Source organism: Nothoprocta perdicaria, unplaced genomic scaffold, assembly GCF_003342845.1.
Source record: "Nothoprocta perdicaria isolate Ctin4 unplaced genomic scaffold, notPer1 scaffold_20, whole genome shotgun sequence".
Taxonomy (NCBI): domain Eukaryota; kingdom Metazoa; phylum Chordata; class Aves; order Tinamiformes; family Tinamidae; genus Nothoprocta; species Nothoprocta perdicaria.
The window spans coordinates 4,661,761-4,686,275 of record NW_020455205.1 but is presented as its reverse complement, the minus strand read 5'-3'; the positions used below and the strand labels follow the sequence as shown (position 1 = coordinate 4,686,275).

Below are 24,515 nucleotides of genomic sequence, written 5' to 3'. Positions count from 1 at the left end.
TGTATCTGCCCAGTCCTTGACTGAGAGAAGATGGCAGGTGCTGTTACAGCGTTATCCTCTTTCCCTATGGTATTATCTCTATGGGAATATCTGTAACTTTCCCAGTGCTAGCAGTGAAACAAAACTTAAAGAAAGACATATAATATTAAATGAAGCTGTAAGAAAGATTTTGAGTTGACCAGAGACTTTCAGTTCGGTTAAAGGCAACTTTCAGCTCTGTTAAAGGAGAGTGACTAACTTGCAGTTTAAAAGCAGTACTTGTTCTTTGCACTGTGCATCTCTTTTAGGCTACACTTTTTTGCTTCTAGCCTTGTCATCGTAAGTCTTGGAGTTAGACTAGTTTGCTTGCTGTAAGCATTTGAGCCTGGAGTTGCTGGTGTTTCTTTTTCAATCTCGCTTTCTTTATTTAGTAAGTTTGTTGTGGAATCTTGTCTCATTCTTTTCCTCCCCACCTGATTTTAAACAGATTTTTCATTTAAGTCCCCTTTTTTATTGTGTATGAATTCTAATCAGAGGCTTTTCTGTTAGATAGTTCATACCAAATGTGTTACTGTACCCTGAGACAGAGATCTGATGCTGCTGTCGTGCAGGGCAGTTCTGGAACAGTCTGAATCGGCATTTTAATGCAGTGACTCTTTGTTGACCAGGAATAAAAGGGGGCTATTTTTTCTGCTTGCCAGAAGAATTACCAGCAATGGATATTTTTGAAACTTCATTTTCATTATTGACCTTTATACAAGTAAGGAGAATATGGGTTAGGTGAGCAGACTGGAAACTGGGCTAACTCAAACTTTATCAAACTGTGTCCTGAGGTATTCTGTAATCCAATTACATGGAAGTCCTCTAAGTACACTGAGGTAGTTCAGTCCAGAGTCCTGATAGAGCTGTTTGGCATTAGTAAATCATTTATAAAGTTTTAGGAGAAAGAAGGCAGTCACCACAGAACTCGCATACTACTCACTGCAATGGAAACTTCTTACTAACAAATCTAAGGACAATGAGTTTATCCAGGTAAGGTCAAATTACATAAATAAGCTTAACTTCTATAAAAATCTGTGAAACTAGAAGTGACTAACTGCTAGTGACTGTTCTGTAGTTGTGAAACCTGCCTGTTCTATCTGGGCTTATTTTTCCTCTGACTGCTTTGCATTCAGTCTCTTGCCACATGTACAGACTGAGGAGAAGGAATTCGGACCTGCTAATTCTGGTTATGGATTGGTATAGGCCAGGTTTCTAATCACTGAAAATGTTTGAGTTCTTCTCCTCAAACTAATTTCTCGTTTCCTTAATAAGAACTAAATTAAAGCTGCTGTCTTGAAAAAACTTGATGTTGAAAAGCTACTGCTGTTTAAATTTTTTTCCTCCAGAAGCATGACGTAATATTGCTGAAACCTTAATTATTTTCATGGATCTAATTACTTTGTTTTATTTTCAAATTTCCTAAATACTAATAGGTGGGAACATGAAACCTCGTGCAAGCTCTCAGCTAAAACTGATTAAAAAGCAGAGGCTGATTTATGGGGCTCAGTGTTGGTTGAGGATGACCAGGTCGTTTTCCCAGAGCCCCCGGTCACTGCAGGCCCTGGCAGGCTGCTAGTGAGACACGTGGATGCTGTTCCTGGCTTCCTGAGGGGAGCAACAGTGCAGGAGGCAGCAGGGGCTGTGCCCAGAGCTTGTGGGGAACATTCCAAGAGCTCAAGAAGAAAGAAAAATCCTGAATAATTCATCTCTTCAACTTCAGTACAAAGAGATCATGAGGAAACTCTTCACTGCACCTTTGGGTGCATTCTTTGTTGAGAGTTTGGAAGAATTGATTTCTAAACAAATAATGCAATCATGTGATTAGAAAAACTGGTCATTTGTTTTTGTGCTTTGCAGGCTTTTGGAAACTGATAGCAAATCTTTGCGATCAGTAAATGGCTCAAGAAGAAATAGTGGATCTTCTCTTGTGTCTAGTTCATCGGCGTCTAGTAATCTCAGCCATCTTGAAGAAGACTCATGGATCCTTTGGGGAAGGATTGTAAATGAATGGGAAGACGTACGGAAAAAGAAAGAAAAACAAGTTAAGGTAGAAGTCACTAAAGGACAAGATAATGTGATATAAGTGATCCTATTTTCTCTTCTAATTTTTTTGATACAAATATGTAATAGAAGCTCCCTAAGAGCTGCCTATATAAGTTATCAGACTTCTCAGTTTTGTCCAGTGAATAATACCTAATCTTTTCAGCCTCTTTCTAATGATGAATTCCTTGAATACAGGGAAGACTTGTTTTATATTGCTAGAATGGTGTTGTATTTTATATTCTGTACTGAAAATGCATTTAAGAGCATATGACAGCTTGCCCTTTGTATATAAGGATGCTATGACTATTTTTTCCCCTGTCTTTCTAAAGTATTCTCGTTAGAGCTAATTATATTGTATAATATTTAGTTTCTAGGTGCATGTCAGGTATGTTGGCCTCAGGGATGACACTAAGTATAAGAATATGTAGCTGCTGAATTCTGATGGATTAGACAAAGTTGGACCCGTTTGTCCAGTCTGGGTCTGTTGTGGGCATGTACAGAAGTAGATTTCAACAATATTTTAAACCCAAACTAAAATACATCTAGGTCACTTCAATATATCTGTTTTTGGAAGCCTGTTGATTGCAGCAATGTGGGTTTTGTTCATAGGCAAGCTTGTTCTACATTGGTTCTTTATTGGCACTAGTCTGTAGCTATTTTATGTGCAGAATACAAATTTCAAGGTCTTTTGAGCAGTTCAAAGAGTGTGTGAATAGGTTGTGGGAAGGCAGAGCAAGGATAAAGTGAAGTGTCTGTTATGTGAAGCGGTTGTAGAGAGAGCATGACTTGGTTGTGGAGAGAGCAAGAAGGGAAGAAAATGAATTCATGGCTTCCCTCTTGCCCAACAAAAACAGTTTATGGAAAAGTGTTCCCAAAAGGCCATGAAAAGAAAGTCACATGAAGCTGGCAAGAGAAAGCAGAAGTGAGGTTAATAACAGAGCTAGGTAGATAGAATTCCATATTAGAACTGCCTGCATTTGAATTTTCTTTAGTGTTTGAACTCATTTTTACAGTTGAACGAGTATAATTTGAGTGTTCCACTAAAATTCAGTAAATACTTAAATTGCTAGTCAGTTTCCCTTGCTGTTCAAGTTGACTTTTGACGAAAGAATGAGAATTATTTCAACTTCATTATTCTGCATGTCGAGCAGAAAGAGTATCCTTATGTATTTCCCAGTTTTGCCAGTAGATGGGACTTCAGCTGCAGAACTGTCTTTTTGACTGGGGTGAGGAGGCTGGTGCTAAGCTGATATCACAAATATCTGCTAGTTTTTGAGGTTCTAGACGTACATGTATTTAAACCTATGGCACATCATATATGCAGGAAAGTGAAGTAATATATGTTCCATCCTTGTCTGACTTACTTAAAACCTCTGTCCATATTTATGGAGAGATGATCTCAGAAATCCCACTTCAAGGCTGTAAACCGTGTAGAGGAACATGCCCTTAGTGCTGCTTCCTAGGTGTGTTTTTCCTGGGACACTCCTGATATTCCTTTAGGAATGCTGGAGGAGTTAACCCTGTTACTTGATCAAGCAGGTACATGGTAATTTAAGGTAAGAAACCCCTTTCTAGTACTTCCTTATCAGTAGCCCTTGAGGTTTAGTTGACTGATGTTATTTGTGATACGACAGCATGTTGTATCAACACAGATATAGAAAGATGATGTTACAGCCGCTATCTTGGAGTTAGAAACATTTCAGGAAATAATGCAGGGAGTTATAGCTGAGTAGCAGATGGGGTACGTGTTTGTAGTGCTATCAGGTTATTAAGGTGGTTCTGAAGAAGGCTGGAGGTCTTAGGACTATCAGAAAATTGAGCTAAGTGCTACAGAGGTGCAGAACTTGAGCAGTTGTGGAAAGCAGCTGAGGTAGTTGAGAACTTCTTTCTCCCTCTTTCCTTAGGTCCCCAAATTTCTAGATGAAAAAACTAGCATCCTTTCTATTTATGCTTTCTGAGAAGATGACCAACAAACTGGCACATGCCTGGTTATTGTGGCTTCTGGAGTCTGGTGCTTAGATTGATTTGGCAATCAATCGCTTGAATTGTATCCTGATTTTTTTTTTTTCTTCCCTAGTCCAGGAAATTTAACATGAAGTTAATTCATGAGGAATGAATTTAATGTTTTATTGGTAGTTTCTGAAATCTTTAAATACTTAAGAGAACTTGAAAAGGACACACCAGGTAAATTAGGCCAAACTTGTATCTGTCAAATAGCTTTTGGTAATAGTATTGTGTGATTGTTTTGCTGCCTGTCTTGCAATGACCATTCCTTGAAAATAAGGATATTGTCATTAATATTTCATGAGACAAGAATCTTGATTGTTTTCCATGAGAGGTGAGTAGCTGAAAAAAATTACTTGAATATTCAGTTTATTTAGTTTACTGTACATAAGAAAGTATTTTTATTTGCCACTTCCCCCACCAAAAAAAGACTTTGGCTTCTTTCTTCTGCCAATAATCTGTCCGATTAAGTCAGAGTTAATGTTATGAGCTGCATAATTTCTTTTGCATGAGATAAACTCATTTCTAAGTAATGAAGAACTTCATTTGTTGCAATGTTTTGTTTGAAAGCTGCTCTGTAGACCTGTGTGTTTATCCTTGTAGGAAATGCTCATGTCTTTGCTGCTGTTTCTCCCTGCGCCTCCAGGAGCTCGTGCGAAAGGGGATACCCCATCACTTCCGCGCAATCGTGTGGCAGCTCCTGTGCAGCGCCCAGAGCATGCCCATTAAGGATCAGTATTCAGAGCTCTTGAAAATGACCTCTCCTTGTGAGAAACTAATAAGAAGGGACATTGCCAGAACATACCCTGAACATGATTTTTTTAAAGAAAAAGACAGCCTTGGACAGGAGGTTTTATTTAATGTAATGAAGGTAAGGCAGAATCTCATGATCCTTGAAAAAACACTGACAAGAATGCTAGCAGCAGAGATCTGGAAAATGATTTGCCTCTGTATCTTGAACTTGCATCAGTTTAAGCGTATAACTCTTTTGGAACTCTTTCACTTGGCACTGAAATGGTCTACCAACTTGTACTCCAGTTTCAAAGATGGCTTTGAAATATTTCTCTATTAGTATTTAAATGTTTTAAACCTCTTACCACCTTGTTAGCAATTTACATTTAAATAATGTCATGCTAACTGCTGACAGAATAATGGAATGCAGTGTGCTATAAAGTGAAGCAGTAAACAAAGTTCAATTAGAGTTGACTAAGATGAGGATGTTGTAAATCAGAGCTGGCACTGAGCTTTCAGGCATTTTTGAACCTGTGTGAGGTAGCATAGAATGGCAGGTACTAGGTAAAACGCAGTTGCAGAGAGCCCAAGTGCAGAACCACTGTGAAATTGTGTTTTTTCCTTATATTGCCTCCACTGGCAAAGACAGACTTTATCTATCTCACATAGTTTCAACAGAAAAGTTGGCAGGATTTCAAATCTTAATAACATCCCTGGCTCTCAAAAGGAAGCAGCAGCCTTCTGGGGATGAGCAATCCCTTCAGCTCTGCGCAGAACCCGTGACTGCTCCGGGAAGGGCTGTCCCCCTTGCTGGGGATTTGTCTCCTGCTGTTAGAGCAGAGGCTGGTTAGGGAAGTAGGTCACCTTGTAGTGCAGTTGATAGGGCAGCTGGCTGTGGTGTCCAACCAGACTTGGCAAGCTCCTCTGGCACACATGGTTTTCACGTATACTTTAGTTCTTTGTAGGCCATTAGAATAAGGCTTATATTCCTTTGGAGCAGCAGGTAGAAACTAGAATATCTTGACTATGATTTTCTTCTGTTACTCACAATGTCTTCATTGTTCAAAATCTTAAAACTTTATTTTCCAGGCTTACTCATTAGTGGATCGTGAGGTTGGATACTGTCAAGGAAGTGCTTTTATAGTGGGATTATTGCTTATGCAGGTAAATATGGTATTATAAAAGTGAGATCTTTTAAACTGCTGTGAGATTGCATAACTGTATGGAGTGTTTTGTGACGGCAATTCTTATAATAGCTTTTTAATTACTTTTTACAAGGGAGTTAAGGGTAATCGATTACTCCAAATCAGAGTATATTTATATTCTGTGCTTCTGTCCTTGCCAAGAAGATGAAACTTTTCTGAGTGGGAGAATGTTTATTTCTCAGAGCTAACATAGGACTGCAGATTTAAAAGTTATTTAAAAGGGGGGATTTTTCAATTTTGGATTTTATCTTTGTTTGGAAATCATTTGGTGGGATACGGTATCTACAAAAGTTTTATTATAGTAACTAGTTATAAATCTGTTAAATACAACCCTTCATTTTGATACAGCTTTATATTTGTCCACCATTTTCACTGTGCCTTTTTAATATATTTTTAATATAGATGCCAGAAGAAGAAGCATTCTGTGTGTTTGTTAAGTTAATGCAAGATTACCGACTACGAGAGCTGTTTAAACCGAGCATGGCTGAGCTGGGCCTTTGTATGTACCAGTTTGAATGCATGATACAGGTACTACAAACTCTATTAAACTTTCTCTTTAGTGGTAAGGAAGGAGCAGTGAGCAATACTTCGAGACTACAGACCAGCAGGCATGGCTGTTGGTTGAGAAGAACTAGTTTCAGGGCTTGAAGTAAATGTGTGTGGCCGTATGATCTCCTTTTTAATCTTTGTCAGGCAGTGTCTGGCCTTAAACATGGAAGCATAAGGACTTGCATTGTCACACATTAAGCATATGAATGTCTAATTTGGGGATCCAAGACTCAGTTTATACTGCTGCTCCCTTTTTTTAATATAGTTCTCAATATAGTTCAGAAGGTGCCCTTATGCACAGAAGCCAGCTGTGCTGCCAGGTCAGAAGGACAGACAGGGTTTGGGCTTTTGTCATCTGCCTTTTTCTTTTCCTTTCCCTTCCCTGGGAGGTTGCACAACACATTCCCTGCTAAGAGGCAGGGCTCTGGGAGGACCTCGGTCTGTTCCAGCTGTCCCCCTGTAGCCATTTTAGATGTGACTTAGGGAAATGCAAGCCTATGACTCCTCAGTGAGATCAGGAAATGTTTATAGTAACTTGTGCTGCGTAGGGTGGAAATGTTCCATTCTCTACTAAACTTCAGCTGTGTAGTTGTTATCAAAATGTCTCTTCTAATGATGGGTTGTGAAGCTGTTGCTAGATTCATCTCTACTGAATATTAATATTTTTATTTCCAACTTTGTCAAAACCACACAAACTACCACTGGAAGATTAACATGTTTTTTTCTGAATCTGCTTTCCAGGAGCATCTTCCAGAGCTTTATGTGCACTTTCAGTCTCAGAGTTTCCATACTTCTATGTATGCATCATCATGGTTTTTAACTATATTTCTTACAACTTTTCCACTACCGATTGCAACAAGAATATTTGATATCTTTATGTCTGAGGTAACTACTTGATAGTATATGTTCCATTTCAAGAGTAGTTTTTTTTAAAGAGTTGTTTATATAGTGGTATAAATTCTACTTAGATGGGCAAATCTGACAAGCAAATTCTTGCTTTTCAGTCCTTATGCTTATTGGAGTATTTTTGATAGGGGAAGATGTGTGTGTGATAGCCTACCACGGAAGAGAATACACCTATGAGTGTATATCTTGTATATGCAGTTTTGTCCTATAAGTGCACTGAAAAGTTACCAAATCTGCTGCATGTTTTGTGTGCAGCATCGAAAGCATTTTCTACAGCTGGAGCGTCAGTTTCTGGGGAATACAGTGAGTGGGTGGAGTGAGGGTGGGAAACAGGGCTGCTTTCCAGCCGAAGTTAAAGCTCTCTGAGGATAGACAGAACAGGAAGCAGCAGTGCTGGAAGTTTTACAGAACTGTTGAAAGGAGACAAATACATGTATTTATTCAGTAGGGTTATCAACATAACACCTAAAGCTTTAATTCTGAGTATGCCTTAAATGGCTGTAGTTGGTAACAAACTAAAGCCTGCTCTTCCTCTAGAACCATCTTTTAGAAGACATAAAGTCAAAGGTGCATCCTTTCAGCTTACACTCAAATGTCCAAGGTACTCGAGTCGAGCACTTCTGTCGATTTAAGCAGTTTAACTGTGGGTGCATCATAGCAGAAATTAAACTCCTTTTTTGAGAAATATTTTTCTGGTACCAGATATTTAGAAACAAATTTAAAAAAAAAAAAACCCAAAATTGCATAAAAGCTGATGTAAAGAACATGTGTAGCTCGAGGTTTTTTTACCTCTGCCTCTGAGCCTCTGGTCAGTAGCTCAGCCTGGTTAGTTCTTGGGGCAAAATAAGGAAGCCAAGACCAACTCCCCACTCCCCCAGCTGGGTGATATTTTTTTCTAGTGTGATAAATATTAGATTCATTATTGTTTTATACTGCTGAAAATGCTATAAATGACTGCTAGGTATTTTCTTGAACTCTTTTTTTTTTTTTTTTTTCCCCCCCCCCCCCCCACTCTCCCCCAGGGTTTAGAGATAGTATTTCGAGTAGGTTTAGCAGTGCTTCAGATGAACCAAGCAGAGTTACTGCAACTTGACATGGAGGGAATGTTACAGGTAAACTAAGGTTACAATAATAGATGTCTGAAGTACATGTGAAATATGTATGTTTTTCTGCTATTATATGTAATCTTGTGCTCTGATTGCTTTTAGCACTTTCAAAAGGTCATTCCACATCAGTTTGACAGTGGTCCAGACAAATTAATCCAAGCATCTTACCAAGTCAAATACAATGCAAAAAAGATGAAAAAGTAGGTATAACATTTTGAGAAAATAGTTGATACTGTTGCCAAGAGTTACTCTTTGCTTGTGCATCTTAAACTACTTAACTTAGCATTTTAGTTTATTTTTCTTGTCTAATTTTTTGAGATATTTATACTGTGAGCAAATAAAATAGATTTATCAGCCAGAGAATTCTTCTAAATCAATATTTGTTGTTTTCTGAAATATAGTAGTGTTATCTTGTGTAAAAGTACTTTTGAAGAAAGCTGCAACTTCTGTAAAAAGAAATTGAGGAGCATCAGCAACTTTTGTGAAAATAAATAGGGCAAAGGAGGTTAAATTTCACTGTGGTCTTGATTCTTAAGATTTACCTTTTAAGGAACTGCAGAATTGTTCACACTGTTAGAGAATTTGTGATCTAGATGAGGTCTGGTTAAAATCTAAATTGATTGAACTTTTGCAATGCCTTTGAGAACTGGAAAAAAAAAGATGTACTTCTCTCTTCTGTCATATATAAATACGTATATCAATATGCTTTTTTTGCGAACTCAACCTGCACACCTTGTCTTTTTTTCAACTTCAAGTTTGGCATTTCCTTCATATATAAGCTGGGCCCTTGGCTGTAGTGCACAGTCTATTTGGTGTTCCTGTGTTGTGGGTTGTACTCAGCCCTTGCACGTTGCCCGTCCTTCTATCAGCAAAGTGTGACCCATGCTGGACAGTAAGTCTGTACTCTCCAAAACAGTAGTAGTAACACTCAGGGCAAATGCTTTCTCTGAGAGCCAGTATAAATGTATGTAGCTTATAGCCCTACTATTCTGAGTCTGAGCACACCTCCTTGGTTGCTCCCCATAGAGGCAGTGTATACCTCAGCTTACGTTTCTTGCCTTAAGCCCAAGGAGAACACAATTTAATACAGTGGGTTGCTTTTGGTGTAATTACATTGAGTTGTTGTTACGAAGTAGCTCCAAATCATCTGACCTGCAGAGGCCTGTGTTATCAAGGCTACACAAGCAGGCAGCTGCATTTCAGGGCACTGGTGCACTCTCTGTTCATATCTACAAAATCCTCTCCTGGTGTTTAAATTAGTGCTAATGTCCAGTCAAAATATTTATAGGAGTAGTATGCTGGCAAGTCTAGTGGTTGGCTAAACAGAGGAGATATCCATAATTTATATGTTTGTTTTTGCTGTTTTATGTTAGACATTACACCAAGTAAATGGTCTGTATTTTTCTCATCATCACTTACTTTCTGATTTTTTAGGTTAGAAAAGGAATACACTACAATAAAAACAAAAGAAATGGAAGAACAAGTTGAAATTAAAGTAAGGTTTAGACTCAACATATTTACTTTTGGAGAAACTGAATTCCTAGCTGTGGGTCACTTGCAGGATCTATGTCCAGTGGGATATGTTGTAACGGGGGTTCCAAAATCTCCTCTGAGCTTTTGTATTTCGATTGACTGCTCATAAAGGGCAGTTCATAGGAGAAATATTGAGGATTCTGGTAGTCCCAATCATGGGTAGAGAACAGCTGAACTTACAAAAGATTTATTTTCTATTGATTAAACCTTGATTACAGCAAGCCTCTTTCAGAGGTTCCAAATATGTTGTTTCAGACGTAGGCGTCCCAGGTGGGAGGCTTTGGAAAGCAGCTCTATACAGTGAAGTCATGGGAATGGTTTCTTGTTGAGTTTGAGATCTTACTTTTTTTTTTTCTCTGCTCTTTTCCCCCATGCTTTGGATCAAGGTTAAGTGTCTTCTATAAGCATTTGTTTTGCTGGTTTTGGAGCTTCTGCAATTGAGGCATAATGTTGGTAGATCTGAGAGTTAAAAACTTTCCAAAACAGAGTTTATTTCCCTTTTACTAACTGACCTACTTCCTGTCTCCTCTAATCACTCCATCTTCTTTTCATGATACAAATGGGCTTTTGTCCATGTCTCTTGCCCCTTTTTATTTATTTTATTAAATTGTAGTGTTTAAACTGGATTTGCTTCCTCCTTGTACTGTGCTTCTTGGAGAGATCCCCAAGCAAAGGCAAGGGGAGAGGTGAGGCAGAGGGGCTGGTAGAGGACATTCAAATTGTGTCCTTGCTTCTTCTCTCCCACGAGTCATTTTGCCTCTAGATGTTTCCAACACCTTGATCCTTCAGAAGGCGGCAGTGATGTGCACCTAGGAGCAGCATCTGGGAGCACAATGGTGTCCTAAGCCTTTTCCAGCAGGTTTTCTTTTTCCTGTGACAACAAGATAGATGGTGACAGTATCTAACCTCTGTCAAGGATTGCTGTGGTGGCTTTTCAGATGAGATTAGCAGGTCTTAAAAGCCATCTCTATGCAAGATGGGAGAGAATGGTGCCCTGAAGACAACTTTCTATCTGAGGAATTTAGCTAATGTTTGAAATTATTCCCTGCTTCCCTAGTTGGCCTTACTGAAAAATGGCAACAGCAAACAAACAAAAATTCCCAAACCTCAGCAAGCCCAAGCAGAATGTTATTGTCTGTTGTGAAGGGGAGTTGAGTGAGTGCCAACTTAGCTGTATAAGATTCAGTTGTTGCAATTTTTTTATAGGACTAACCCTCTAAGTGCTGAAAAGCTCTTGTATTTTATGGAAATGAAAAACAAACATGTTGAGCATCTCCCTTACCCTGGGAGAATAAATCACTGCTGAATGTGTGTTTTCAGAGATACAGATGTGTCTGCTTGAATACTGACTGCTACAACTTATAGAAAATATCTTACAGCTTTTTGGTTCAATTATTTCTCACATTTGAGCTAGGTGAAGCAAATTTTCAGTATAGCTTCCTGCAGATGAAATAAATGTAGTTATGCAATTCAACATAAAGTAGTGGTAGGAAAGGAAGGAAATCTTTTTACTCTGTGCTTCACTTGTACATGCACTGCTTTAAACTAACACATAGACTTAATATCTTGTTTTTGCTGAACCAAGCTGTTTAAAGCTCTTTTGAGTTAGTACATCATAAAGAATATTAAAAAGATAATTGCAACTTATTTTGTGCTTATACTTAGTTTTTTGTAAGTGTGGTAATCTTAGGTTATAACTTGGGTTTTTATCAGACTTTAATTTGAGAAACTTGAATTGTTTTCCTTGCAGAGGTTACGAACTGAAAACAGACTTCTGAAACAGCGCATCGAAACGTTAGAAAAAGTAAGTATGTGGGTGATGACTTAATTTATACTACACAGGAAAAAAAATGAAGTATCAGATGGGAATCTTGTAATGACAACTCATTAGTTCTTTTCTGCTGATCTGCAGTATTTACTAAAAGTTCTTTGCCAAACAGCAAGGCAATAACAGTCCAACAATTAAGCTCACTGCTTTTAAATATGTAAATCTGTTATGCGTGGGTCTTGCTGAATGTATGAAGCTGAACATTTTGACATATGCCAGCTTTTCTCACACCATATTGCATTTTTTCTTGAGAATTACAAGAGTTGCCTCAAAATACAAAAGAGCACATGAAATAGTGGGGTTCTTGTGTGGAAAAGAGGTTATTGTGAAAGAATTCTTGCTTCTGAAAGGTACTGGATTGTTTTTATGTAAGAGTCACCTGAAGGACCTACCAATGACCAGAGAAGTGGAGATGAATGTGGGTTATTTCACTGCTGGCTAATGCAATAGTTGCAGCAATCAGTCAGCATGGGAAGCCTGTTGCCTTTACTCTGTCTTGCACAGGGTTTTTTTTTTTTCCAGTTTTGGTTTGAAATTGAAATATGAGGAAGGGGAGGGGCAAGCTGTTAATTTTTCACGAAGTGGAATCTAGCATAAATTTGCATTAGGCTTCCTGTAACAGGGTCTAACTTTCAATGTATGACTCTGACGGCTCTTATGTTGCCCACATGCTGGCATTGCTCTCTGGCCCCTCCTATATTTTGGATCCCGTACTTCTATCGCAGGTTGCATTTGAGCAAGTCTGGTCTAGAATGAAAACATTATCTGCCTTATCTGGCCAAGTTTGCTGTCTTTCTCCAAATGAAATGAAACACTTGAGTTGCAAACAGTTGTTCATGCCTCATGGGGAGGGAAAGGGCAGAGATTCCATTTCCAGTGGCACAACTGAAAGGTGTCACTTCAGGCAATAAATCTGTTACAGTTTCTCCAAGAAACTGTCAGCTGGGCTACACTACAATGGATTACAACTTGGAATGTCAGCTTGGAGGAAAGCATGAGGAAAACACTTTGAGAGACAGAATTGTGAAACAATGTGTTTTATAATTGTTATGTTTCAAATATTAGTGTTAGCTTAATCATAAAAACCAAGCGATTTTAAAGGCACTTAAAGCTGTAGTGAATCTTTTCAGCAGTTTTGTGGCAAACTTACGATAGTAAATATATGTTTTATAATTAACTCGAGGTGTGTAGTAACTTTTTTGTTAGTGGTTTTTTATTTGCTTGCTTTTTTAATCAGGACATTAATCATAAGCTGCCAGACACTGCAAATGCTATACCTAAATTTCAGAATGAGTTTTCAGGGTATTCGCGTCTGGTTGGAATTATAACACTTCAAAATTGAATAAACTTTATCTACTAATATGAATTTCTGGATATTATCATTGCAGCATCTAAAGAACAGGTCATAAAATGTCAATAAAAGCATTCAGTTTTGTTAAAAATTTGTCTTTTTTCCAAGTAATTTTTCATTCTAACATATGACTTAATTGTGTAATTTGCTTAGTTGTGCCCTGATGAACATCTTACCTTAGCTTTGCTCTCTTAACTAATAATTCTTATCAACCACTTTGAACTTTAATTTCAATAGTGATTCCAAAGACAAAGATGACTTAACTGTCTGAAAAAATGTGTTCTATGCATACAAGTCTGCAGAAAGGTCTTAGGATGGAAATAAGACTTTTTGCACAGGACATTTAACTTCCAGAAAACTGTCAGGGGAAAAAAGACTGTGTGAACTGTTCTGTTAATTGAGTTACTTGATAGCATTTAGGAAAATAAAATATTAACCTTCATAGTCAAAACTTTCAACTTTTCACAGCTGTCAGTTTGTACTGTCTAACTTTCTTGCTTTCTCTTTCAAAGCTGTAGTCCTGCATGAATGCCTCTGCGCTTAGTGGAGTTTCTAATGTGCTCAAATTATGCCTTCCTTTCATGTTGTGGATGGACCACAGATCACCTCTTGCATCCAGCTACTAGATCATATCAGATAATGTGTTACTAACTTCTGCTATTAAGGAAAGAAGGCTGTTCAGATAAAAATATTCCATCTTCTCTAGGTGAATTTTAAATGTTGTAAAGTCCAGCTTTGAGACCTTCTTGTGCCAATTGTTAAAATGTGTTAAATTGTTTAAGAAAGCCCTGCTTCCTAAGACTTTCAGGAATAGTTGCCTTATTTTATAAGAAGAGTTACTAATTTAAAAAGAGGTTGTACAGAAAGTGGGTAGAATTTGGGCGTTTCTCTTCTCTGCTCTTGTTTTTGTTGCTTTTATCACTCCTTTGTTTTTGTTTTTCTCCTTATTCCTATCTGAATTTTTCCTTTGTAGGAAAGTGCTTCCTTGGCAGATAGATTGATACAGGTATAGTCCTTTAGTGTTTTGCCATATGACTCTGTTCCTGCTCTAAAAAAATGAGAGAGAAAAAAAAAAAGCTTTAATGCATGCATATCTGCATGTGTTTAAGAAATGTATTCCCTACCTTGTTGATTTGGAAATAAATGCATAGCTAACTTCTTACTACAATTTGTTTAATTTTATATACTAAAAAATATAAACCCAATACCTGCATGTTACAATATTTTTCTAACCAGATGTAAACTTAGTTACAAATTCTTGTTACAACTGTCTTCTGCAGCATTGTATTAACAGTAAAATTGACTGTTGAAAGCTTAATCTGTGCATGTACAAATGAGTAATATTGCATGAATTAAATCTACTGAATGCAGGTACACAACTGAGCTTGCTAAAAGGATGCCAAACTTTAATAAAATACTAAAGCAGCTACTTAGTACTGCATTGTCCTGAAATTTTTATTTGTATTCTATGCTGTTTGCAAAACCAATCTGATAAAATAAGTAGCTAAGCTTCACAAGGCAGTCTTTCTTGGATCTGTCCTCAATTGCTTTAAAAAGAAAATTATGTCCTAAGGGACAAGTGACAAGGGCCCAGGAGGCTGAGGAAAACTACCTCATAAAACGGGAGCTGGCCACCATCAAACAGCAGAGTGATGAGGCCATTGCTAAACTGGAGCAAGCTGAGAAAACCATCAGGGAGCTCCAGCAGCAGCAGCAATGGGTAAGGAGCCTGGCAGCACCTCATCTCATGGTTTTCAGTCACTTGTGTGTGTTTTTTTTCCCCCCTCATGATGCAGTCCTTATGCTGTCCTTACAAGTTTTACATTGTTAAAATAACATAAGTTGGAGTAAATGCCATTTCTGTCATTTTTTACTGATACAGGATTCACAATTTTGGATTAGCTCATATTATTTAAGAATGAAAAAATTAAAAAAAAGAACACGTTTCAGTAGCTCTTACTAAAAGTCTAGACATTGCTAATTGTGTCACTTTGTTCAGTTTGAGAACTGGTTCAGAATACCTATAGCTGGAGTCTCATATAAGTCACTCCCCTCTGCATTAACTTTTTTGGATCCCTACTTTTTTCTAACATGTTTTAAATTTGGTTTTTGCCAAACAAGTGGAAGGGGATTGACCCTTAGTTTGGAGTTAAACGAAGTCTGTAAGTGTGTGGAGTTTTGTTTCAGAGCAAAAAAGTAACTGTCTTTTGGCAGCAATAGATGTCTATATTTAGTATGTTTTAATTGGTGTAATGTTCAAGACTTCAGAGAGTTACTGAGACCAGAATTGCTTCCTTTAACCTACTGGCCAGGTCCTTGATATCTTGTCCTGAGACAGAGATGCAATTTATGCATGAATAGCTGTGCACTAGCAGTGCTGATGTGCATATGCTCATGCTGCTTTAAACAAGTGGTGTCCAGGTACATCTTTGAAGCTCTGGGCACTTCTAGTTTGTGGTTAAAAATCCAAGTCTGGCTTTCTGCAGCTGCTTGCTAAAGATAGTCTAAGTTTGGTTTGCACTTCCTCCACTGAAGCTCTGGCAATGCTTGTGCATCTTTTTTGAACGTTGAGAACAGATTTTCTGTTGACTGAAAACATTCAACTGAAATTCAACATTACAGATAGTATTGGCTAATGCATTTCAGCACGTGTATGGTGCATATTCCAGGACAGTCGCAAGGATACCTATTGTTGTGATCTGTGGCTCTATAACATGGGTGTTTTTGTTTTTATTTTCGAGATGTTTGAGAGATTTGGGGATGTTTTAATGATGCTTTCTGAAATGTTGTGGTATTTCAAGTGAAATAAAATGAGAAATGTTTGGGGTAGCCATTTGTTTTGCAGTTTGGTTATCACTATATATCTGGTTTTGGACTGTTTTTGGAGATGGTATGTGTCCTAGCGATGCCATGTTATTTTCGTGCATTCAATTGCAAGTCACAATACAGGACTAAAATTTAATATTAAAAATACAGCCTGTGAATTCATGCTTATGCTTAAACTTGATGAACTATGCGTACATGTTGAAAGGAACCGCTCTGAGGTGCGTGGCTGGGCCTGGGCAAGCGGGGGGAGAGCAGCAGCCTCGCAGCGTGAGGGCAGGAGCTCGGCAGGCAGGCAGAGCCAGGAGCTGTGCGGCCCTGTCCTCCTCAGCGCATGCAGAGGCGGCTGTGGGACACGTCTGCCTTGCAGCTGGGGCTGAGCTCGGACTGCTGCGGAGGGCTCCTGCTCTTGTGTCTACTGTTGGCAGGGCAAAGACTATACTGAATTAGTGGAGATGCTCTGAACTAAATGTGGTGAAAAGAAAGGCTGAGCTGGTTTGGATTGATAATTGCCTGGCTGCTGCTGTGATGTTGAGATGTGTATTTGGGTTGTTTTTTAACTTTGCTCCTAAGCATGGGAGGAGAAGCAACGAATGGTAAAAAAGTGTGCTTGTGTTTCATGCACTTGGGGCTCCACCTGGTGGAAATATATGGATTTTCTTTGAATTTTGAAACTTACCTTTGCTCTGCAGAATATACTGGCACATCTTTTTGCCACTTTCTAATATCAGCTGCTTTGCTCTTGGTAATACTTGTCTTCAGTGTTGTCTTATGATTTGTCGTCCTTTCCTGTTTTTTCTCTGGTGATTCTAGTTTGTGATCATTGAAAATTATTACAAATGGAGTTACACTAAAATGGTTTAACTGCTTATTTAAAGGTGCATTATTCATATGCTTCATAATTTATATCTATTACCATCTAGATATAAACTGTAATGTTTGGTTGTGAATTGTCACTTCTGAATTATCAAGAAGTTCAGAAATCACTGAATATTTCTGCTATGAAAGAAAAGCCTCTATAATATTTTAAAGAAATCTAAATCATATCCTTTGGGGAGGGAAGAAAACAAAGGTATTCCTGTTCAAAAACTATCCTTGATGGACCTGGAAGTAATGCTAATGCACATATAACAAAAATCTTCTTAAATGAAATGTATTCTACAGATTTCTGAATACATTTAAGATTATTTAGGAATGTAGGGAAGATACATTGAAAATAGTAAGGTTTGAGACTGAAACTTCAGTTTGGATTTTACTTTGGATACTAACTTTCACATGGTAATAGGGAATAATGAAGTCAGTGCCAGTTTTCTAAAACCAGCAGAACCTGCAAAGCTTTGTGCTGCCAACCAGACGCAGAGGAGTGACTGTAAAGCTCCCAGGCGGCAGCTGGGGTAGCTGGAACCGCTTTAGCTACTCAAGTGTTTGCCTGAGAACAGCCACAACTTTGTTTTACCTGGTGTGTCAAATTTTTAAATGCAGAAATGTGCCAAGAGCTTCTAGGCGCAGTTGTAAACCAAAAGATGGAGGAAGGTGGTTTCTTCCCCACAGTGCTGGCAAACCAAGAGCTGCTTGGAGGAAGCTCTGCCTGACTGCAGCGGGGCCCAGCTGGTCCTGCTCCAAGGTGCACAGAGAGGGATGGGGGCAGAGGCTGGGCAGTCAGCTGCTCCTAATGTGCCTCAAGAGTTATTCTCTGAGGGGGATTCATTTGTTTGTTTCTGTTGGGACTGTGTTGGTGTCTGGTTCCTGGTTCCTAACCCAAAGAGAACACCCTTTTTTTCCTTAGTACTCTACCTGAAGCAGAGCCTGGAACAAGAAAGCAGGAGTCTAGCTGCCTTGCTGTGTGCATCCTTGATAGACTTGTGTGAACAGTCAGGGGAGATGGAAGAGCTGCTGCCCTTTCCCTGCATCTGCATGTTGGTTCATATGCTGTTTTTGCTCCCATATCATGTGAAGCAATTGTCTGAGTGCATCAACATAGTCTACCCTTCTCCTTGTTCAAATCAGGGCTACCTCCATCCCTTGCTGAAGAAAAGACATTATTGGATTTGAAAATATTTAAAAAAAAAAAAAAAAAAGCCTGATGTAAGGGAAAGTTAGTATGACCACTATTACATCTGTACACTAGCAGCATTCCCTGTGTGTTCAGCTTTGGAGATAATGAAGGAAGACACAATGGATAGTTTCAGTGAAACTAAAGGCTTTATGCAAAAGCTACATTTGTCTTTTAATATCACACATATTCTAGGTATTTAAAAATTATTTAAAATGTTTAAAATGTAAATGTAAACTTTACCTGAGTTAACATAACATGCTGAAATTTTGTGTGTTAAGTGATGAAGAAAGGTAAAGCTGGCATATAAGTGTCGTGTGTGTGTGTGCAGTGACATATTGCTTCTCCTTTTCTGTGTCTTCAGTTTGTGCATTAAAGGTCAGGGAAGAAGGGAATGAAGCGAAGTGATGGTACATTACAGAACACGGTAGAACCTAAGATCATGGAACGTTTGTGCTGAATCAGAGTTGAAGTGTGATTAAGGGAGATATGGGAGATACCTACATTGTGCAAACCAACCTAGTCTTTCCCAAACCTCTGTGTTTCTGCATATCAGAATGCCTTCAAATATCTTAAACTCTTCAGTCTATAAAAATGGCAAAAAGTGAGATATTTCTCATTACTAATAGTAGTGGAGTAATAGTACTAATGCCACACAGTGGGCATTTAGCATTAATATTTTATGTATTAGGATTCTTGATTTTAGCGATATGGATGAGCATGTTGGTAGACCTGTATCAGGTAAGCTCTTCTGTTGATCTTAAGATAATAATCCTAAACATTTGAAATATTTTTTTGTTCCAAATCTGGCACATAAACTCCCTTTCAAATCATCTGCACTTCATACTAAATATATTTCTACAAACTTTGTAGCATAAATGCAGTTCACGATACAGTGAAGACTTTGTGCTACAGCTGGAAAAGGAGTTGGTTCAAGCCAGACTGAGTGAAGCTGAATATCACTGTGCCCTGAAGGAGATGCAAGATAAAGTTCTAGAGATGGAAAAGGTAAATCAAACCCAAAATCCTCGCTGTGGAATAGCACCAGAGGGAGAATTCAGGAATTCTCTGCATGACTCTACTCTAGAAACCTCTATTCATAATTGCAAGCTGCTTTTCAAATCCAAATGTCCTACGAGAGGTCTGTGAAGAACAGATTGCTTGTCTCCTGTTACTAAAGCCTGCTGCTGTGGAAAATTTGAATTCTGCAGTCTTCACAGTAAATATCAATTGCTTCAACATTATATTCTTCAGCAACGGTAACAGATTTAGGGTTGGGGATTGAGGGATTGGGGATTCATTATTCTATTTCACAGAAGAATGTTTGGGAGAGAAAACACTTCACATTTCCAGATCTTGTAGCTCTGATTCACTCGCAGTTCTCCACATGATGATGGGCAGGGGAGGAAAAACAAATAGCAACAACAACAACAAAAAACAAAACAAAACAAAAACCCCTCAGCTGTTCAGCATTGAAATCACTAACTTGGATGGCAGTGCAAATCGTATCTGACATCGTACTAATGCCAGAGCTCTACCTGTGCTCCTGTCAAATGTTCACCTGCCTCTGAAGAAAAACTTGACTGTAAAATAAAATAGGAAAATACTGAATGAGACCACAAGGTGTAGTCTTCCAATCAGTTTACATTGGCTTGGAAAACTGCTTCCTCGTGAAAACTTAAACTATACACTCAAAAAGTGACTAGAATTTATTGGTTAATTTTAAATTTAAATCTTCACTGAGTTATTTGGATTATCTGAGGGACTTGATAGGAATCTGACAGCCTAGTAGCTCTCACTGCTCTGAACATTGATAAGGATTTAATATCCAAAGGGTTACTGAAAATTCAATGAAAGAATGCTTTTGTTCAACCTACCTTAATGTGAAGGTAGTATACACTGAAAACTCAAAAAATATCTGGGGCAGGGAGAGTTTTTAATGTAAGGGGCAAGCATAGATGGAAAGTGGTGTTCAGTTGGTCACAGCTGCACTGAGGCACGTGAGAAATGACTGAAGTAACCCCCAAACTCCTGTAAACACAGCTCATTACTGTTATACTAGTGTGCCACGTAACTGGTTAAGTGAGCAAGCACAGCCCCACTTTGAGTATCTGACCTCTTAAACATCTGATAGAGCATAGATGGAAAGTCAATTAACTGCACTCAGGCCTGTGAGAAATGACTGAAGTAACCCCCAAACTCCTGGGGAGTGGAGGGATACTGTAGCTCAGGTAGACTGTGTGTCTTTTTCCTCCCCTTCTGTTTCTTTCCCACACTTGCACTTCCATTTTATTCTTTTTAGTTTAGGTCACTTCTGCTGTAACATGTTTACTATTTTCCTACTTTGTTTAGTTTGCTCCAGTCTCGCAACTTTGTGTGTGTGTTCATGGGTTTTGTTTTTTGTAGTAGTATACATCTATGTGTTTTCATCCATGGGGCCTTCCCTTGACTGACTGTTGTTGCAAATCTCCATGGATGCTTTTTATTAACCTTCTTTAATGCTACTGTAAAGGCAGATGGCCTGCTTCTTGAAATCTAAACTTCCATTTTGGATAAGTCTAACACTCTTCATACTTTTGGCCCATTGCCAATAAACAGTACAAATGATGCAGTTCTACAGACACTATGGACTAGTTTTGCTAGGGTTGTTTTCAAGAGAAAAGTGGAAGTCTGAACACCTAGTCTTTTAAAATATTAATGTTACTTTTGTAGTCAACATTTGAAAGATGCTTATCCACACCTATCCAAAATCTTAAATTTTCGAGGTATTTGGTTTTAAAGGGGTATGTTGCTAAGAATTTTTTGTCAGTAGAAAGAATTATCATTCCATGTATGTTTTTGAAGCAAGTTTAACTAAACACAATTTTACTCTACTACTTGTTTAAGAGCATCTTACCTGTTGCAGAGGAACAGCTCTCTACCTGATGAAGAAAACGTTGCTAGATTACAAGAAGAACTGATTGCAGTAAAACTAAGGGAAGCAGAAGCTCTGATGGGTCTCAAAGAACTAAGGCAGCAAGTCAAAGATTTGGAGGAACACTGGCAGGTATGGGTGAATAATACCTTCTTATGAATGATGATAAAGCACAGTAACATGAAACACTTAAGATATGGATGTCAAGTAGAAACTGGCATTTGGGATCAAGCTTATCAGAAAAGAACATCTTTGTTTGCCACAAGCAACCTCCTGCCTTACAAGCAGCCTTCAGCTGCTTTTTTCTGTTCTTAATACTATGTTTTGCTTGGATTTCTAGTTTTTATGGGCAATAGTAGTATGATAGCCATGTAACCCATCAACTCTCACGTACCAAAGATACCTTTGAAGCAAACTGTTATCTTAAAATAATGAACACTAGGAAAGATTAGGTTTCTCAAGTGATGCCGTACTGTTTTAGCGTCATCTAGCTCGCACAACTGGAAGATGGAAAGACCCTCCCAGAAAAAACACTGTGAATGAACTCCAGGATGAGCTCATGACAGTGCGATTGAGAGAAGCAGAGACTCAAGCAGAACTTAGAGAGATCAAACAAAGAATGCTGGAGATGGAAACACAGGTATGATATTGAATACTGGCATGTGTGAACTGAGCTGAATACTGGCAAATTCGATATCAAATTATAAATATCAGATGGTTTTTACCATCTGTGTCCATGACTAGTTTCTAAATGCTTATTTCTTTCTCTGCCAGCGTAAGAGGAAATCTAGTGTGCTCAGTCCAACTTTTTTCTTAAGCTACTTGCAGAATTAGAGTTTCTCAATTTCTCATTTATGTTTATTCACTAATCTGTTAACCTGTATGTATGAATCTTGATCTGGAACTAGTATAGCAACAAAACTTTAGTTTGAAGTATATCAAATTTTTCAGTCTTTTGTATAACTGATTCTGTTTCTGCAACTTCTAATTCTTTAAATGGCTCTGTTCTTTTCTCTGATGAAATCACCAATTTTGGATTATCTGCTGAGGACATGAGCCTGGTTATTAAGCTAGGGCCTTTCTGCCAGACAGTTCTGTGTTAACTTTTAGCAGAAAGTTTTTCACCTGATAAACGAAGTGCAAAGTCAGCGTTGCCAAAACTGACAGAAAAGGCAAAGCACTTATCTGCTAGGTACTTTTTTTAACTAGAAAAGTTGTTAAACAAATCCAAAGTAGCAATGTGCTAAAATGGGCAAAGTTATATTACATTACTGAAGTATTAGCTGAATCTGCCAATAAGTAGTGTCCTGCTGCATAAGGATTTATTACAGACTTCTGAGAAATCTTTCCTTGAAATATACGCTAAATGTAACTGATACTTGGAGACCCGTGCAAAAGACCTCTAGTTCCAGAAAGCAGGAGCACATCCATGTGTATTCCTCTGCAGAGATGCCGTACCTCCAAGACACGTGGCTCCTTCTCTCTGCCAGAAGCACCTCTTTCTTCTCCGCTGCCTGAATAAGTTTTCTCATGTCTGATTTATTTCATGTTTCACTGAAGTATTAATACTTTTTCATTACTGTTTCTTCCTGGTTCATCCATGTCTTCTCGTCACTAGAGGGCACAGTTATCCTGCTCTGGGAATGAGTTTAACTAAATTAACATGATCTCTGGCTAGTTGTTAATTTCAGTGTTCCACACCCCAAGCTTTTCCATAAGCTTGTATTGTTTAGCTGTTCTTCAAACAAAACGTGTTTGTTTTCATTTCACATATTGGTTTATCCACAGGTTCATACAAAAAACACGCATCTCATTCTGATTTACTGATCTTAACTATGGTACCATATTTTTGTGAGCAATTCACTCGGTAGGGATTTGCATGCAGCAGTTCTGATATAGCTGATGCTTCATGGTGCTTCAGCTTGTTGCTGTAATTGGGGTGCAAGTTCAGAGTCTTTGACTTTACTGAAGTAAAAGATCAGAGAGAACAGGTGTACAGTAGCCCAACCATAACATCCTCACAGTGCGTCCTTTGTTATTTAAGCACGTTTTGAAAGTGGTGGCTGTAAAACCAATGTGATGGAAACTGTCTTGGTTACATAATTATTAATATAATTAATATTTTTATAATTTAATAATTATAATTATTAAATTATGTTCTTGATTGAAAACATTTATAACCAATGATCTGTCAATTTTGCTTAAAAGAAATGTACTCCTTTATCTATAGGGAGAGAGAGGGAGGGGATACCTTTCTAATCAGACTTTAGCCAATGCATTTATAAAGATCTTTGCTTAACACTTTTTTTTCCTTAACATCAGAATCAGATCAACAGTAACCACTTACGCAGGGCGGAACAAGAGATTGCCAGCCTTCAGGAAAAAGTGCAGTGTCTTTCTGCACAGAACAAGGGACTCCTCGCTCAGTTGAGTGAAGCAAAACGAAGGCAAGCAGAGATTGAATGCAAGGTAAAACAATGTCGCAAATAGACTATTTTTGTGCTAGCGTATTTTTAGTCTTGTACACTATCATTGAATATAACTGTACACTATCACTGAATATAATTGAGCCTTAACTGAGAAGCAAAAATCATGAAAACAAAACTTGCTCTTATTGATTTGAAAATGTCATTTTGAATTTACCGTTTCATAAAAAACACTTGAGGTTTTGGCAGAACAACTGCTTTATGGTCCCACAAAGATAAACTTTTACTTTGAAGTATGATTCTACTTAGAAAAGTGCCTCTGTGCATAATACATACAAGACACACCCTCTTATTCAACAGCTTCTCATCAGTGTATACTCTGATTTGCTTTAATGACAGAAGGGAGTCAATGACTTCAACCCTGGTTATTATTGCAGAATTATTCTAGGTTCAAAAAAAGGAAATAAAATTAGAATTTTAATGGAGAAGGGAATGTTATTCATTGCGCAGAAACTAGTCTTTAAGAGGTCACCTCCAAGAGCAGGCAAAATACCTTTTATTCCTGCCAGTTGCAAACAAGAGCCCAATCTGATGCTTGCATCTCCTAATTAATCTCTAATAACATTTCTCTTGATAAAATGTGTACATGTAATATGATAACATAACAAAGGAGTGGTCCTATGTGTTTCTTTAACTATATGTTTCTAGATGACAAATTTCCTGGAATTTGTACAGACCTTTCTTTTAAGAAAAGTTAGTTGACAAATCACTGCAAACTACTACAGCTAAGTCACTTTTTTAGAAATGGAAAACAACTTTGAAACAGAACATAAACTATTTTTCAAAACATATTGAATAGTATTTTTAGAAGTATTTTATAAAGTTGCCCAAAGAGCTGAACAGTCAGTAACTTCTAAATATATTAGTTGAGCACAATAATTTGAGATGGATTATCAAACTATCACTTATAAAACTAGCTATAAATTGTCGTCTTCAAATAACTGTATAACAGCATCAGCTT

At 38.0% G+C, this 24,515-nt stretch overlaps 1 protein-coding gene across 8 annotated transcripts in view; it reads left to right on the top strand.

Annotated features, from left to right (window-relative positions):
- The window catches only part of EVI5 (ecotropic viral integration site 5), a 56,406-nt gene that overhangs the window by 1,445 nt on the left and 30,446 nt on the right, over window positions 1-24,515 (top strand). For 2 of the 8 annotated variants that reach the window (XM_026037975.1, XM_026037972.1), the window contains exons 2-17: window positions 1,879-2,068; window positions 4,715-4,939; window positions 5,890-5,964; window positions 6,408-6,533; window positions 7,296-7,439; window positions 8,483-8,572; window positions 8,669-8,766; window positions 10,001-10,061; window positions 11,850-11,903; window positions 14,252-14,284; window positions 14,852-14,998; window positions 19,028-19,162; window positions 19,242-19,373; window positions 21,060-21,200; window positions 21,550-21,708; window positions 23,391-23,537. In XM_026037975.1, the coding sequence (XP_025893760.1) occupies window positions 1,879-2,068; window positions 4,715-4,939; window positions 5,890-5,964; window positions 6,408-6,533; window positions 7,296-7,439; window positions 8,483-8,572; window positions 8,669-8,766; window positions 10,001-10,061; window positions 11,850-11,903; window positions 14,252-14,284; window positions 14,852-14,998; window positions 19,028-19,162; window positions 19,242-19,373; window positions 21,060-21,200; window positions 21,550-21,708; window positions 23,391-23,537 (1,957 nt within the window). Of the gene's footprint in view, window positions 1-954; window positions 1,012-1,878; window positions 2,069-4,141; window positions 4,249-4,714; window positions 4,940-5,889; window positions 5,965-6,407; window positions 6,534-7,295; window positions 7,440-8,482; window positions 8,573-8,668; window positions 8,767-10,000; window positions 10,062-11,849; window positions 11,904-14,251; window positions 14,285-14,851; window positions 14,999-19,027; window positions 19,163-19,241; window positions 19,374-21,059; window positions 21,201-21,549; window positions 21,709-23,390; window positions 23,538-24,515 lie in introns of those variants that run through there. The other 6 variants (XM_026037970.1, XM_026037974.1, XM_026037976.1 and 3 more) reach the window with 6 other exon arrangements.